This window comes from Giraffa tippelskirchi, chromosome 1 (genome assembly GCF_054371585.1).
Source record: "Giraffa tippelskirchi isolate mGirTip1 chromosome 1, T2T-mGirTip1v1.2.pri, whole genome shotgun sequence".
Taxonomy (NCBI): domain Eukaryota; kingdom Metazoa; phylum Chordata; class Mammalia; order Artiodactyla; family Giraffidae; genus Giraffa; species Giraffa tippelskirchi.
Genome location: NC_137275.1, coordinates 216690 through 230509, shown reverse-complemented (window position 1 = coordinate 230509; position 13820 = coordinate 216690). Strand labels below are relative to the sequence as shown.

The 13820-nt window shown below is 47.3% G+C and overlaps 1 protein-coding gene across 3 annotated transcripts in view; it reads right to left on the bottom strand.

The window, feature by feature from the left end:
- The window catches only part of PDE6B (phosphodiesterase 6B), a 28577-nt gene that overhangs the window by 11195 nt on the left and 3562 nt on the right, over positions 1-13820 (bottom strand). The window contains exons 1-3 of one of the 3 annotated variants that reach the window (XM_081577152.1): positions 2487-2588; positions 971-1111; positions 811-885 (exon numbers count right to left, since the gene is read on the bottom strand). In XM_081577152.1, the coding sequence (XP_081433278.1) occupies positions 811-885; positions 971-985 (90 nt within the window). In that variant the 5' untranslated portion in view covers positions 986-1111; positions 2487-2588. Of the gene's footprint in view, positions 1-810; positions 886-970; positions 1112-2486; positions 2589-13820 lie in introns of those variants that run through there. The other 2 variants (XM_081577162.1, XM_081577142.1) reach the window with 2 other exon arrangements.

The window sequence follows — 13820 nt, the reverse complement described above, 5'->3', positions numbered from 1 at the left end:
GGCATGAGCGCACCACACACACACACACGCCATGCCACGTGAGCCCAGATACTGACACGCAGGCACACACGTGAACTGCCACACACCTGGACCATCACTTACTGTCCTGGGACACACGTTTGTCTTCCATCCAGCCACGTCCTACCGAAGCGCACACACACGCTGGCCTGTATCCTTCACACAAGTGCGTGCCGCTGAGCCAGGCCTGTGTGTCTGTCTGTCTCTCACACACACACCTGTCTCTCTCGTATAACTAGGACAAGTTGTGGTCACGGCCGGCCTTTGTGCAGAGATTCCCACATGTACTTGGCACACAGAACCCTTGGAGTCCCTGAGATAGCCTGTTGTCCCCCCACTTGACAGGAGGGGAGACTGAGTCACAGCTCTGACATGTGACCCAGGCTGGATGCACAACGTGCGGCTGAGGTATCTGCACACGACCGTACCCTGCCCGCACCCTGACGCGGCCCTGCTCGGGTGGATGTTAGAGTGATTTAAGAATAGGGCAGCGACAGGTCTGCTCAGCCAGAGCAGATGTTGGTCGGTAAACCAGGCTGACAGCCCTCGTCAGGACCAGGCCTGGCCCTTGGCCCCGGAGCACTGCAGGGGGCTGGCGCTAGGGAGACATCCTCGGGGGCCTGCCCTCTGGAGCCGTCAGAGAGCCAGCCAGCCCTCCGCCCTGTCCTCTCCTTGCCACAGGCTCCCGAGCCTTCCCCCCGCACCCGGGTCAGCTGGGGCGAGCCCTCCCCCCGGTGGAGGGGCCGGGAAGCCAGGCGCAGGGCGAGGTCCTGTCCCCCTCTAGCGACTTACTCGGCCGTCCGGTGTGCGGGGGCCTGAGTACGCCTGGGCCTCTCCCATCAGCACAGGCCACACGTCAAAGAATTCCTGGAAGAGAAGCAACGGGATCGGGGCCCGAGTCAGCAGTGCAGCGGGGCGAGGCGGCCGGGGGCCTGTGGCGCTGGGGCCTCACCTTCTCCTTGGTCATGTCCAGGAGGCCCACCGAGTACCGGTCACAGTTCAGATAGGCCCGCACGGTGTAGAGGGCCTTGTGGAACTGCCTCTCGATGTCTGTCAGCTCCTCAAACACCTTGTTGGCCGACCACAGCAGCACCTGGGGGAGCGACACGCCCAAGACACACCCTCCACGTGCGCACATGAAGCCCGGGACGCGGGCAGTGTGCCCCAGGGACGTGGGCACAGCAGCACCTGTGAGGGCTGCCACACTTGAGATACACACTTCCACGTGTGCACACGAAGCCTGGGACGCGGGCAGTGGCGCCCCGGGGACACAGGCAGTGCCCCGGGGACACGGGCAGTGGCACCTCTCCTGGTATCTCTGCAGGGTGCCAGCACCCCAGGTTTGATCCAGCAGGTGGCCCTCAGCTCCCTGCTCAGGGTCCCCGGAAGCCTCCTGGCAGGTAGGTTCTCCAGGCTTTGGCCACATGCCTGCCACTCACTGCTCAGTGCTGGCCTCAGGCTGTGGTAGTGAGTGAATGAGTGAAAATTTAGATCAATTGCCATGAGCTTGAAAGGCAGAGTTTTGACCAGTCAGCCCTCCATAACTAGCCTGTGAGAAGCTGGGGCTTCAGAACATGAATTCGCTGCTTTTTGGATGTCAGGTGCTTTCATGGTCTCCGCAAAGCAAGTTGAAAGCGAGAATGCACCGACACGGCCCAGGAGGCCCTGGCCAGACCCTGCCCGGGACGCCAGCCCCCCACCGGCCCCGGCTACTGTGCAGGGTCAGCCTCTCCTGCCACCCCCTCAGCCGCGGCCCCGGGCCGGCCCCGCCAGGCCCCACTCCTTCACACATGCTCCCCGCCTCCCAGCCTTCTGACCTGTAATGAGGGCGGCCCGGTGCCCGGTCCCTCCTCCACCACCATGAGGAGCCAGCCTCCTTGCCCGGCTCCCTTCCTGCCAGTTTGTGAGTCTGTGTGGCAATGTGCGCATCTGAGAGTGAGTGTGTGCACGTCAGTCACCTCTGCCTCTCCCCCAAGAGACCTGCTGAGCTCCTTGGTACCAGTCCTGGCGGGAGCAGAACCCATGTCACAGGTGTCGGGGGCGGCGGTCGGGTGCTCAGGGGTGTCATGGACAGCTGAGGCTGGGGGTGGGGGTGTCTGGGCCGCAAGCCTAATTTTTGAGTCATCTGAGTACTTCTGTCCCCAAACCTGTCCTCTCGGAGAGGGACGGGCTGAGGAGGAACGGACTTGGGTGTCACAGCACAGCCTCCAGGGGAGACCGCTCTCCACCTCTGCCTGGCCCCTCCAGGGCCACAGCCGGACCGAGGGCCGGTCCGCATGCCGGACGCCGAAGCAGGTTCTCCCATGGCCCCAAGGACATGGGTGCTCAGCGGGTCAGGCAGCGTGTCCACAGTGGTCTGAAGCCCGGTGCGAGGCCCACCCCAGGCCTCTGCCTTCCCCTCCTTCCTGTTTCTCTCTGACTTGAGTCTGGGGTACCATCTGATGGGATGAAGGCATCTTAGGGGGTACCTGTAGCCACTGCCATACCAGGTTTTAGAGCATTCCAGCCCCCAAGAAGGTCCTCAGCCCCCAGCCAACACCCCAATCCCTCCTGGAACTGCCCCGCTGGCCGCTGAGCTCTGAGTGTTCTAGAACTTTGTCTTAATGGATGCATGCAGCACCTGCCCCACGTCCGGCCCCCGCTGTCTGTCCCACACCTGTCTGGGGCGGCCCTTCCCAGACCAGTCTGTCCTCTGTGGGCCCTTGGACTGCTCGTCTTAACTGCTGTGAATGGTGCTGTCTCGCTGCTGCCCCTGGAGCCCCTTCTTTGTCTGAGTGACCAGGAGCCTGTGGTCGGCAGGAGCTGCACTGTTGCCCTTCACAGATTCATGCGGGGTGCTCCTCTTTAACGCTCCAAGATGAGATCCGGGAGGGGCCACCTGGTGACCCTGGAAGTGAGGGGCATCCAGTTGCATTTGGGGACAGATAATGCAGAGGCCTGCACCGCCCCTGGAGTGGGGAGGCTGGCGTGTGAGGCCTAAGCTTATGCTCATACTATGGGGAGAAGACGTCAGGCTGCCTGGAGGGCAGGGGCAGGTAGGAAAGGTGACCCCGAGACCCTGGGCTGCTTCAGCTCCCAAGGCCCTTATTTAGGGGCAAGTTCTTGAATCTTAAAGAATTTTGAGAATCAGTTGTTAAACACAGCCATTATTCAAGTTAAATAATGTTAACTTAAAAATTAAGAAAATTAGGGAATTCCTAGCTGTCCGGTGGTTGGGACTCTGCACTTTCAATGCTGAGGGTTTGGGTTGGATCCTTGGTCAGGGAACTAAGATCCCACAAGCCACAAGGCCAAAGAACAGAAAGAAAGAAAAAGAAAGAAATTACATTAAGGCAAAAATAATAAATATGCAAATGCATTGTTTCCCCGTCATTTCACTACAGTTGACTGTTACTTGTATGCTTATGGTTTCTGACGGTGGAAGGAAGGTTCACCCTATAACACGTCTTTTCCCAGCCGTGTGTCCAGTGGCATCAGAGTGGGAGCTGCAGTGACAGAAATCGGTCTGCACTGCCCGGGGGCGAGCCCGCCCCTCCTTGCTGCCTCCACTCACGTGTCCTGACTTCCGAACACTGACCCTGACCACGGGTCAGGGATACGAGACAGCTTTGAGCCTGGGTGCTCTTTATGTAGCCTTGTGAACGGGGACGCCGCCCACCTCGTCCCGGGAGCGGCAGTGCACAGGCTCTGCTTTCATACCAGCCAACGGGTCGTGGACAAAAGCATGGCCTGGGCGGCGTGGAGCCAGTTCTGTACCCCTGGGGCCTCTCAACGCAGCAGATCTGAGAGAAATTCCAACATCCCAGGGCCGAGTCTATGATTTCTTTGTTGTTTCTCTGGCCTCTGACTAAAGTGGCCAAGACACCTTCAAAAAGGGGTTGATGGGAGCCCCGGAGGCGGAGTCCGTGGGGAGAGGGACCAGAGCTGACTGACAGTGGTTCTTGACTGGGGAGGGGGCCTAGGACCCTGGAGGATTGCTAAGGTCTATGCGAGGCGGGGGGCACTGTGCGGAGAAGCACTTTAATTGGCAACTGGGGCTCCCCTACAGCATGAGGAAGGAGTGGGCACCAGACTGAACCGCAGGCAATGTGGGAGCCGGGCTTTGTTCATTTCAGTCTTTTCTTTTCAGAAAGAGCTGTGAGGTAGAGCTGTGAAGTAATTAGAGTTCTTTAAAATGCTGTTCAGAGTGTAAGGTCTCAGAAGTGGCTTTCTACTGGGGTTAGGCGACATCTGAGTGGAAATCAAAGCATTTAATTCAGACATGAACGCCCTTTGTTGGAAGCCCCCTTTATAACTCCCACATCTGTACATGCATGTGGCCTGAAGAGCTGGAAACTGCGGGTCTCTGGAGGGAGTGTTTCCCAAGTGTCAGGGATTCCTTTGCTGCAGTGATATTTACCACCTGCCTTAGGACAGGAATAACTGGACGATAGAGCAGACAAAAATCCTCGACTCTCAGATTCATCTTCTAGTGAGGGGAGTGCAGGCTAGAACACAAACAAACAAAGCAACCAGCTGGCTCGTCACAGAGAGATGAGCAAACGCAGGGGTCCGGCAGGTGGAGGTGGGGAGGGAATGCAGGGCTAGAGTGAGGAGGTGCTCGGGTCAGGGGAGGCCTGTCTGCAAAGGAGCTGTGCCACGTGTAGGGCAGTGTTCCTGGCAGAGGGACCAGCAAGTCCATAAGCCCTTGAGAGGAGCATGGCTGGGGCAGGATGGTGGAGTAGGGGAGGTGGAAGGGGCAGGGGCTGCAGGAGAGGTCCTGAGGGCCACCCAGTGACAGGGCCTCCATTTTCAAAGTGTGGCTCTGACTGTTGAGTTGGGGGGGCTAACAAGAGAGGCAGAAGGGGCAGGACCTTGGGACAGTTTGCAGGAAGAGGAGCTGAAAAGTGAGGAAATCCATAGCAAGGGCTAGGGGTCAGAACTTGACAGGTAGAGAATTAGAAACCTGGCTTCTCCTGAGATCCAACTTTCCTGGAGGGAACACAAGCCCCTGGTGAGATTTGCTGGGGGAAGGTGTGTGGTGGGGCAGAGTCCAGAAGGTGCTCCCAGACTTGCCTCCCCAGTCCCACACCTGGGGTGTGTGGGCTGGGTTTGAATCTTGGCCTGAGGCCACTGCTTGAAGCTGCAGATACGAATTTGGAGAAATGTCCTCACAGCAGTTAGGTTAAAGGGCCTGGCTGAGAAGAAGCTGAGAGAAAGGCAGCTTCAGGGCCAGGGTAGGATGAAAGCCACTCAGAACCCTCCCTCGGGGGGGACGGCTAGGCCTCACCAAAGGCAGAGGGGCACAGAGTGAGCGTACGGGAAGAAATCAGGGCTGGGATTGAAGGCAAGACTTGATACCACCATCCGAGAGGTTCGACACACAGCAAATGGGATGAATCCAAAGACACCCAGGTTATAATCAAGCTGTTGAAGGTGGAGAGACTCTTGAAAACAGTGAGAGAAGAGACTCATCACATACAGGGATCCTCACTAAGTTTATCAGCAGATTTCTCATCAGAAACTTTGGGGACCAGAAGGCAGTGACCTGGTGTGCGGTGGTTCAGTCACCAAGTCGTGTCTGGCTCTTGCAGCCCCATGGACTGTAGCCTGCCAGGCTCCTCTGTCCATGAGATTTTCCAGGGAACTCCACTCCACTGGAGTGGATTGCCATTTCCTTCTCCAGGGGATCTTCCCATCCCAGGAATCGAGCCCGGGTCTCCTGAATTGCAGGCAGATTCTTTACTGATTGAGCTGGTCTTCCCAACCCAGGGATCAAACCCACCTCTCCCACATTGCAGGCAGATTCTTTACCAACTGGGCCACCAGGAAAGCCCAACTTAGTGTATTCAAAGTGCTAAAATTAAAAAAAAAAATCAACAAAAAAACCTGTCAATCAAGAATCCTATATCTGGGAAAACTGCTCTTTAAGATCGAGGGAGAAATTAAGACATCTCCAGAAAAACAAAAGTTGAAGGAATTAATGACCACTACAATTTCCCAGCAAGAAATGCCCTCCAGGTGAAATGAAAGGACCTCAAAACTAGAATTATTATAACAATGAAAACTAAAATACTGCTGAAGTAAATTAGAGAAGACATAAATAGTTAGACATTCTTTGCTTATGAAGAAGACTTAATTTGTTACAATGTCAATACTACACAAAGTAACCTACAAGTTCAATATAATCCCTATCAAAATCTCAATGATGCTTTTGCAGAAGTATAAAAACACATTCTGAAGTTCATATAGCAGCTCAAGGGATCTTGAATAGTTAAAACGATCTTGAGAAAGACTAAAGCTGGAGGACTCATATTGCCTGATTTCAAAACATAGTACAAACCTACATTAATCAAAACATGATACTGGCATAAAGACAGACATATAGACCAATGGAATAGCTTACAGAGCCCCAAAATAAACCCTGGCATATATGGTCAAATGATTTTTGACAAGAAAGCCAAGACCAGTCAGTGGGGAAAGGGTAGTCTTTTCAACAAATGGTGCCGGGAAAACTGGATACCCACATGCAAAATGATGAAGTTGGACCGTTTATCTCACGCCATAAGCAAAAATAAACTCAAAAAGGATCAACACCTAAGTGTAAGATCTAAAAATATGAACTTAGAAGAAAATACAGGAAAAAAGCTTCCTGACATTGGATTTGGCAATGATTGCTTAGATATAACATTATGACTGACAACAAAAGAAAAAATAGACAAACTGGACTTCCTGAAAAGTAAAATCCTTTGTGCATTGAAAGACACCATTAACAGAGTAAAAAGGGAAGGAGAAAATATCTCCACAATGGGAGAAAATATTTGCAAATCACACATCTGATAAGAGATTAACACAAAGATTATGTAGAGAACTACTAAAATTCAACAAGAAAAACAACCAGATTAAAAAATGGGCAAAGAATTTGAATAGACATTTCTCCAAAGAAGAAATACAAATGGCCAATAAACGTATGAAAAGATGACGAATATCAGCAATCATTAGGGGAATGCAAGTCAGAACTACAATCAGAACTAACACCCATCAGGGTGGCTACCATTAAACCCAAAACAGAAAGTGAGTGTTGGTGAGGAGGTGGGGAAACCGGGACCCTTTCGCACTGTTGGTGGGAATGTAATGTGGCAGGGACGTTTTGGAAAACAATATGGAGGTTTTTTAAAAAAAAATAAACAGAATTACCATATGATCCAACATTTCCATTTCTGGTCATACAATCAAAAGAATTGAAAGCTGGATTTCAAAGAGATATCTGTGCACCCATGTTCACAGCAGCATTATTCATAATAGCTAAAATGTTGGAGCAACAAAAGTGTCCATCAACAGATGAATAGAGAAGCAAAAAATGTGGTATATGCATACAATGCTGCACTATTCAGCCTTAAGAAGGAATAAAACTCCGTAACATGCTCGGTGCAATAAGCCAGCCACAAAAAGACAAATACTGTAGGATCCCACTTATATGCACTAAAATCATAGAAACAGAAAAATAGAATGTGGTTTCCAGGGGCTGGGATGGGTGGTCTGGGGAACTGGTGTTTAAAGAGGACAGCGTTCCAGTTTGGGAATCTGTACAGAGTTCTGAAGATGGATGGTGGTGGTGGTTGCCCAATATGAGTGTACGTATTGCCACTGAACTGTAGATTAAAAATGATTAAGATAGTCACACACACACACCCTGCAGCCCTCACCCCAAATTTTGCCTTCCTTTTCTGGGGACTGGTGATGACCATTCTGTTAGGCCTCCTGTTCGGCCCCTGTTTCATCTCTGACAGGGTCCAATAGTTTCAGGCTAAATTGCTGTTACTACAAGGGTGGAAGCCGTTTCAGATACAGAATACTTCATCAAGTTAGATCAGGTAGAGAGAGACTTCTGCTCTGCTAGGCAGGACCATGCCCACACACAGCAGGAAGTAGTCACAGAAGGAAAGAGACTTCTGCCCCAGTTCCCAAGAAGTATCTTGAGTATGAAGTCTCTTAGCAGGGAGTTGCTGGGGAAACACACTGACTGAAACTGCCCACCCTGGCCAGGCACCATAGTCACCATTTGTATGAATTATTTTATGACAGGAGGTCCTGGTAATGAACACAGAACTAATAAGCCACCAACTAGAAGAGTTTGGGAAAGGTCAAAAGAGACACCATGTGTCTGACCACCTCCCAGAATCCTTCCCGCTGGCATTCATCTTGGCTGAGCAGTGCGTGCACCACCAGGAAGAATTCTAAGTCACAGTGATTGGCCAAAGACAACCTGGAAACTAATCCCATCCCCATAAAACCCGAGGCTGAGAGCCACGTGGCGGAGCAGTCCTCCTGCTTCCCCTCACCCTGCTGCTCTCGCGGGCGCCCTTTCCCAACAAATTCTCCTGCTTTGTCCAAAAAAAAGTGTGACAAATTGGCCCCATGCTGTCTTTTTACGTTAAGTCTAGGCATTCAAGAAGATTATAAAATTATTATGAGCATCCTCTGTATTACCAAAATCAGCAATGTGATTGTACAGAAATAAACGTAATGTAATCCACTGTCATTAAACAAAACAAAACAAACAAAAAAACATAAAAAATGATTGAGGTAGTAATTTTTTTGTTATGTGTATTTTATCACAAGGAAAATAATTGCGAAAAAAGTAAAGGAATGGAGAAATATATACCATGCTACACCAATCAAAAGAAAGCTGAGGAAGTATGTTAATTTTATACAAAGCAGAAGATAAGATTTTTCTTCAGAAGAAGAAAAATTATCAGGAGTAAAGAGGGACATTACATAATGATAAAGGGTCATTTCTCCACGGAGACGCTCACCCTTAACGTGTATACGCCCAACAGCAGCGCATCAGATCGCACAGAGTTAAGACTAAAAGGAGCTGCAGGTCACAGTGGGTCAAGTCCGCTATCACAGCCGGAGACATCAGCATTCTTCTTTCAGTTAACTGATAGATCTTACAGGCAGAAACTCAGTAAGAAAATAGTTGAACTAAACAACAATGGCTGCAATGAATATCTGTAGACAACTTCATCCAACAACAGCAGAATACACATTTTTCTCAAGGTCACATGGAACATTCACCAAGAGATACCATATTCTGGGTCACAAAACATGTCTTAACACATTTAAAAGAATTAAAAATCATAAGAATACATTGTCATACCACAGGGCTGCTGCTAAGTCGCTTCAGTCGTGTCCGACTCTGTGTGACCCCATAGATGGCAGCCCACCAGGCTCCCCTGTCCCTGGGATTCTCCAGGCAAGAACACTGGAGTGGGTTGCCATTTCCTTCTCCAATGCATGCATGCATGCTGAGGTGCTTCAGTCGTGTCGGACTCTCTGTGACTCTATGGACAGCAGCCTACCAGGCTTCTCTGTTCACAGGGTTCACTAGGCAAGAATACTGCAGTGGGTTGCCATTTCCTTCTCCAATACCACAGGGCAGTAAACTAGAAATCATTAACAGAAAGATAGTTGGAAAATTTCAAAATAGGTTAAACAATACACTTCTAATTAATATATGGATCAAAGAAGAAGTCTCAAGAGAAATTTATAAAGATTTTAAACTAAATGATAATACAACTTATCAAAGTTTGTGGGATACTGTGAAAGCAGGGCTTGGAGTGAAATTTATAGCATTGATTGCATGTATTAAAAAAGAATAACAGTCTAAAATCAATAATTTAATCCTAGGAAAGTAGAAAAAAAGATTATTTTAAGCCTAAAGCAAGCAGAAGGAAGTAAATAATAAGTAACCAATATTAAAAACAACTGTATGCCCCCAAATTTGATAATCTAGATTAAGTAGTTTAGATTAAATGAATGTTTCAATGCTTTGAAAGACACAAACTACCAATACCAACACAAGGAGAAACAGAATAATCTGAATAGAACTATAAGTATTAAAGACATTGGATCAATAATTAATAATCTTCTGAAAGAAAGCACCAGTCTCTGATAGTTTCACTGGTGAATTGTACAAAACATTTAGGGATGAAATTATGCCAATTCACAGCAATCTTTTCCTGAAAATAGAAGGAGAAGGAAAACCTCGAAACCTATTTTATGAGGCCAGCATTACCCTAATATCCAAACCAGATAAAGACATTACAAGAAAGAAAATTATAGGCCAAAATCTCTCATGAACATAGGTACAAAAATTCTTAATAAAATATTAGCCAAACCAATTCAATAGTGCATAAAAATAATTATGCTCCACAATGGAGTGACAGCATACCTCCCAGGTATGCAAAGCTGGTCCAACATTTGAAAATCAGTTAATGTAACCCAGTATATTATTGGGCAAAAGAGGAAAACATTAACATGATCACATCAATTGATGGAGAAAAGTATTGACAAAATCCAACACTTATTCGGAATAAAATCTCTAAGCAAAGTGTACATAGAAGGGAACTTTGTCAACTAGAAAAATTTCTACACAAACCCTTCAGCGAATGTCATATCTGATGGTGAGAAACTGGTTCTTCCCCTAACATCAGGAGCAAGGCAAAGATGGCCACGTCACCACTCTGGGCAGCGTCGTACTGAAAGTCCCAGCAGGGGCACCAAGACAGAGAGAAAGAACAACGGGGGAGAGACGGGGAAGGAAGGAATGAAAATGTCTGTGCTTGCAGATGACGTGATCGTTCACGGGAGACACCAAGGGATCAATTTTTAAAACCTCCTGGAACTAATTATTGTCTTAAATTTATAAGATAACAAAGTTGACGTCAGGAAAGTCGGTTGCTTTCCTTTATAGGAGCAGTGAACAACTGGCACTTGAAATTAAAAACACAATACCACTTACATTAGCATAAAATTAAATACTTAGGTGCAAAGTAACTCAATATGTACTGAGTCCATATGCAAAATTGACAAAACTCTGAAGAAATCAAGACAATCTAAATAAACAGATATTCTCCATTCATGAACTGGAAATCCTTATTGTTAAGACGCCAATTCTTCTCAACCTAATGTGCAGATCTAATCCAGAACCAGTTAAAATGTCAGTGAGCTATTTTGTGCATATGGACAAATTGATTTTAAAATTTATATGGAAAGGCAAAACCCACAAAATAGCCAGTACAATACTGCAGGAAAAAAAAAGTTGGAGAGTTGATATCCCCAGCTTCAAGACTATAAAGTTACAGTGATCAAGATAGAACACAGCATGGTATTGGTGAAAAATAAGGACATAGATCAATGGAACAGAGCAGAAAGCCCAGAAATAGACTCACACAAATCAGTCAATTGCGGTTTGATAAAGAAACAAAGAAATTCAGTGGGAAAAGGCTGGTCTTTTCACTGACCGCTGCTGAAACAATTGGATATCATGCGCAAAAAATTGTATGCAGACACAAACCTTACACCTTTCTTGAGATTAACTCATAGACCTAAGTGTAAAATGCAAAGTATAAAGCTGCTAGAAGGTGACATACGACAAAATCTAGATGACTTTGAGTTTGCTGAGGAGTTTTATAACACTCAACTACAATCCATCCTAGTAAATTTATTTAATATATTATGTTTATTAATAAAATTAATTATATTATAATTAACATTACACTTAAATTAATATTATGATTAATATTAATATTTTATCAGATGTATTATATTTAATATATAAATTTATATAAATAAATTTTTTAAAATTAAAAAATTATGTTTTCAGGCTCATGGACAGTGGTTACCCAGAGGAAGGGGGTTGCAGAGGGGTGGAGTGGGAGGGTGGGGTTAGCAGATTTCAGTCACTACTTATAGGGTGGATAAACAGCAAGGTCCTACTGCATAGCACAGGGAGCTATAGTCAATATCCTGTGATAAACCATAATGGAAAAGAATATTTGAAAAAGAATGTATATATATATATAACTGAATCACTTGGTTATATAGCAGAAATTAACATAACCTTGTAAATCAACTATACTTCAATTTAAAAAAAGAGAATATAAAACTTTTTTTCCAAATATACTGGTAAGAGAATGAAAAGACAAGCTATACCACTGGAGAAAATATTTGCAAAATACATATCTGATAAAGGACTTAAAACCCAATGTTACAAAAAAACTCTTGAAACTAAACAATAAGAAAAAAATAATCTGATTTCAAACGGGCAAAAGATCTGAACAGACACCTCACCAAAGAGTAGGAAATACAGTTGGCAAATAAGTATATGAAAAGATGTCCAAAGTCATTTGTCATTAGAGCTGTGAATTAAAGCAACAGTAAGAATGACCAAAATCTAAAAAACCGACAGAGATGCAGACAGAGCCACAGGGATTTTCGTTCATTGTTGGTGGGGATGTAAAACACGACAGCCACTTTGGGACAGTTTCTCACAAAGTTAAACACAATTATATACCATATTATCCAGCAATCACACTCTTTGGTATTTACTCAGTTGAATTGAAAACTCATGCCCACACAAAAACCTGTCTACAAATGTTTATAGCAGTTTTATTCATGATTGCCCCAAACTGGAAGCAATCAAGGTGTCCTTCCATGGGTGAGTAGATAAATAAATTATGATGCATCCAGTCTTTGGTATATTATTCAACAATGAAAAGAACTGGGCTAACAAGCCATGAAATAACGTGCAGGAACCCTAAACGCGTATTACTAAGTGAAAGAAGCCAGTCCTGAAACGGTCCACACTGTATGATTCCAAGTACATGACGGCAAAAGGCAAACTATGGAGACAGTGAAAATATCAGTTGTCAGGGCTTTGGTGGAGGTGGGGGTTTCTCGGGTGGTGAAATGATTCTTTATGACACTGTAACGGTAGATGCATGCCATGATGCACTTGTCAAGATCTGTAAAAAGCTACAGCACAAAGAATGAACTGTAATGTTTGCAAATAAAAAATCATTAATAGGTTGAAGGATTCCAGGAAAGAATGCAGACTGTGACAAGAGAATGCAAGAGACCTCCTCATGGAAGGGGACAGGGAGAGGCATTGCCCTCAGCATTTTGGAAATGAAGGCGTCTGCAAGAGCAAAGACAGAGGAGTGCACACCCTCTGGGCTCCGGTGACGAACTTGCTTCCCGTGGACCACAGGTTACAGTTCTGACCCTGCCATACACGTGCGCCGAAACTGGACAACGACCAAACCAGCAGCAGAAGACAGCAGCCGGGGACCTCCCTGCGCACGGGAGGGAGGAGGTCAGAAGGACTCACGGGGTGGGGGTGGAGACATCAACGGGAACTCGGGCCTAACTTAGTGTAGACGCAGAGGGCTACCCGCAGAAACCGTGTCAGCTGTGCACGCGCACCCACGTCTCTGTGCTCCTCCGACTGAGGGCCTGGAAGCCACAGCGTGCCAGGGCGAGGTCATCCCTGGCGCCCTGGACATTGTTTCTAAGACTAGCTCCAACAAAAGGAGGCAGTACACTTGAGGAATGGGTAATTCCAGGACCGGGCAGGAACACACAAAGGAGACAGGAGCATTTTGTAGAGAGTAAGGATGTGTGAGAGTAAGGAAGCTACCTGGGAAGCACTGAGGATGCGCAGAAGCCGGAAGCGAAAACCCACCCGCCCGCCCACCAACCGAACAAAAGCCACCCAGAATGATGCGGTTGCTGGACATGCCAGAGGGCACAGGAGCCACTGAGGAGATGAGCTGAACGATATAATCAGTCTAGTCCTGCTGGGTTACACCTTAAAGCATAAAGAATACCCCTGCGTCCAGACTAATGGGCAAATGATAACAGAAAGAAGGAAGTAGGCAGAGCGATCTCTGGTGTGGCCCTGCCCCCACGGCGTGGAGCCCGGCGGCCACCCAGCAGCTCTTCCGAGTGCACTTTGCAGCTCTCGGGGGGCTCTG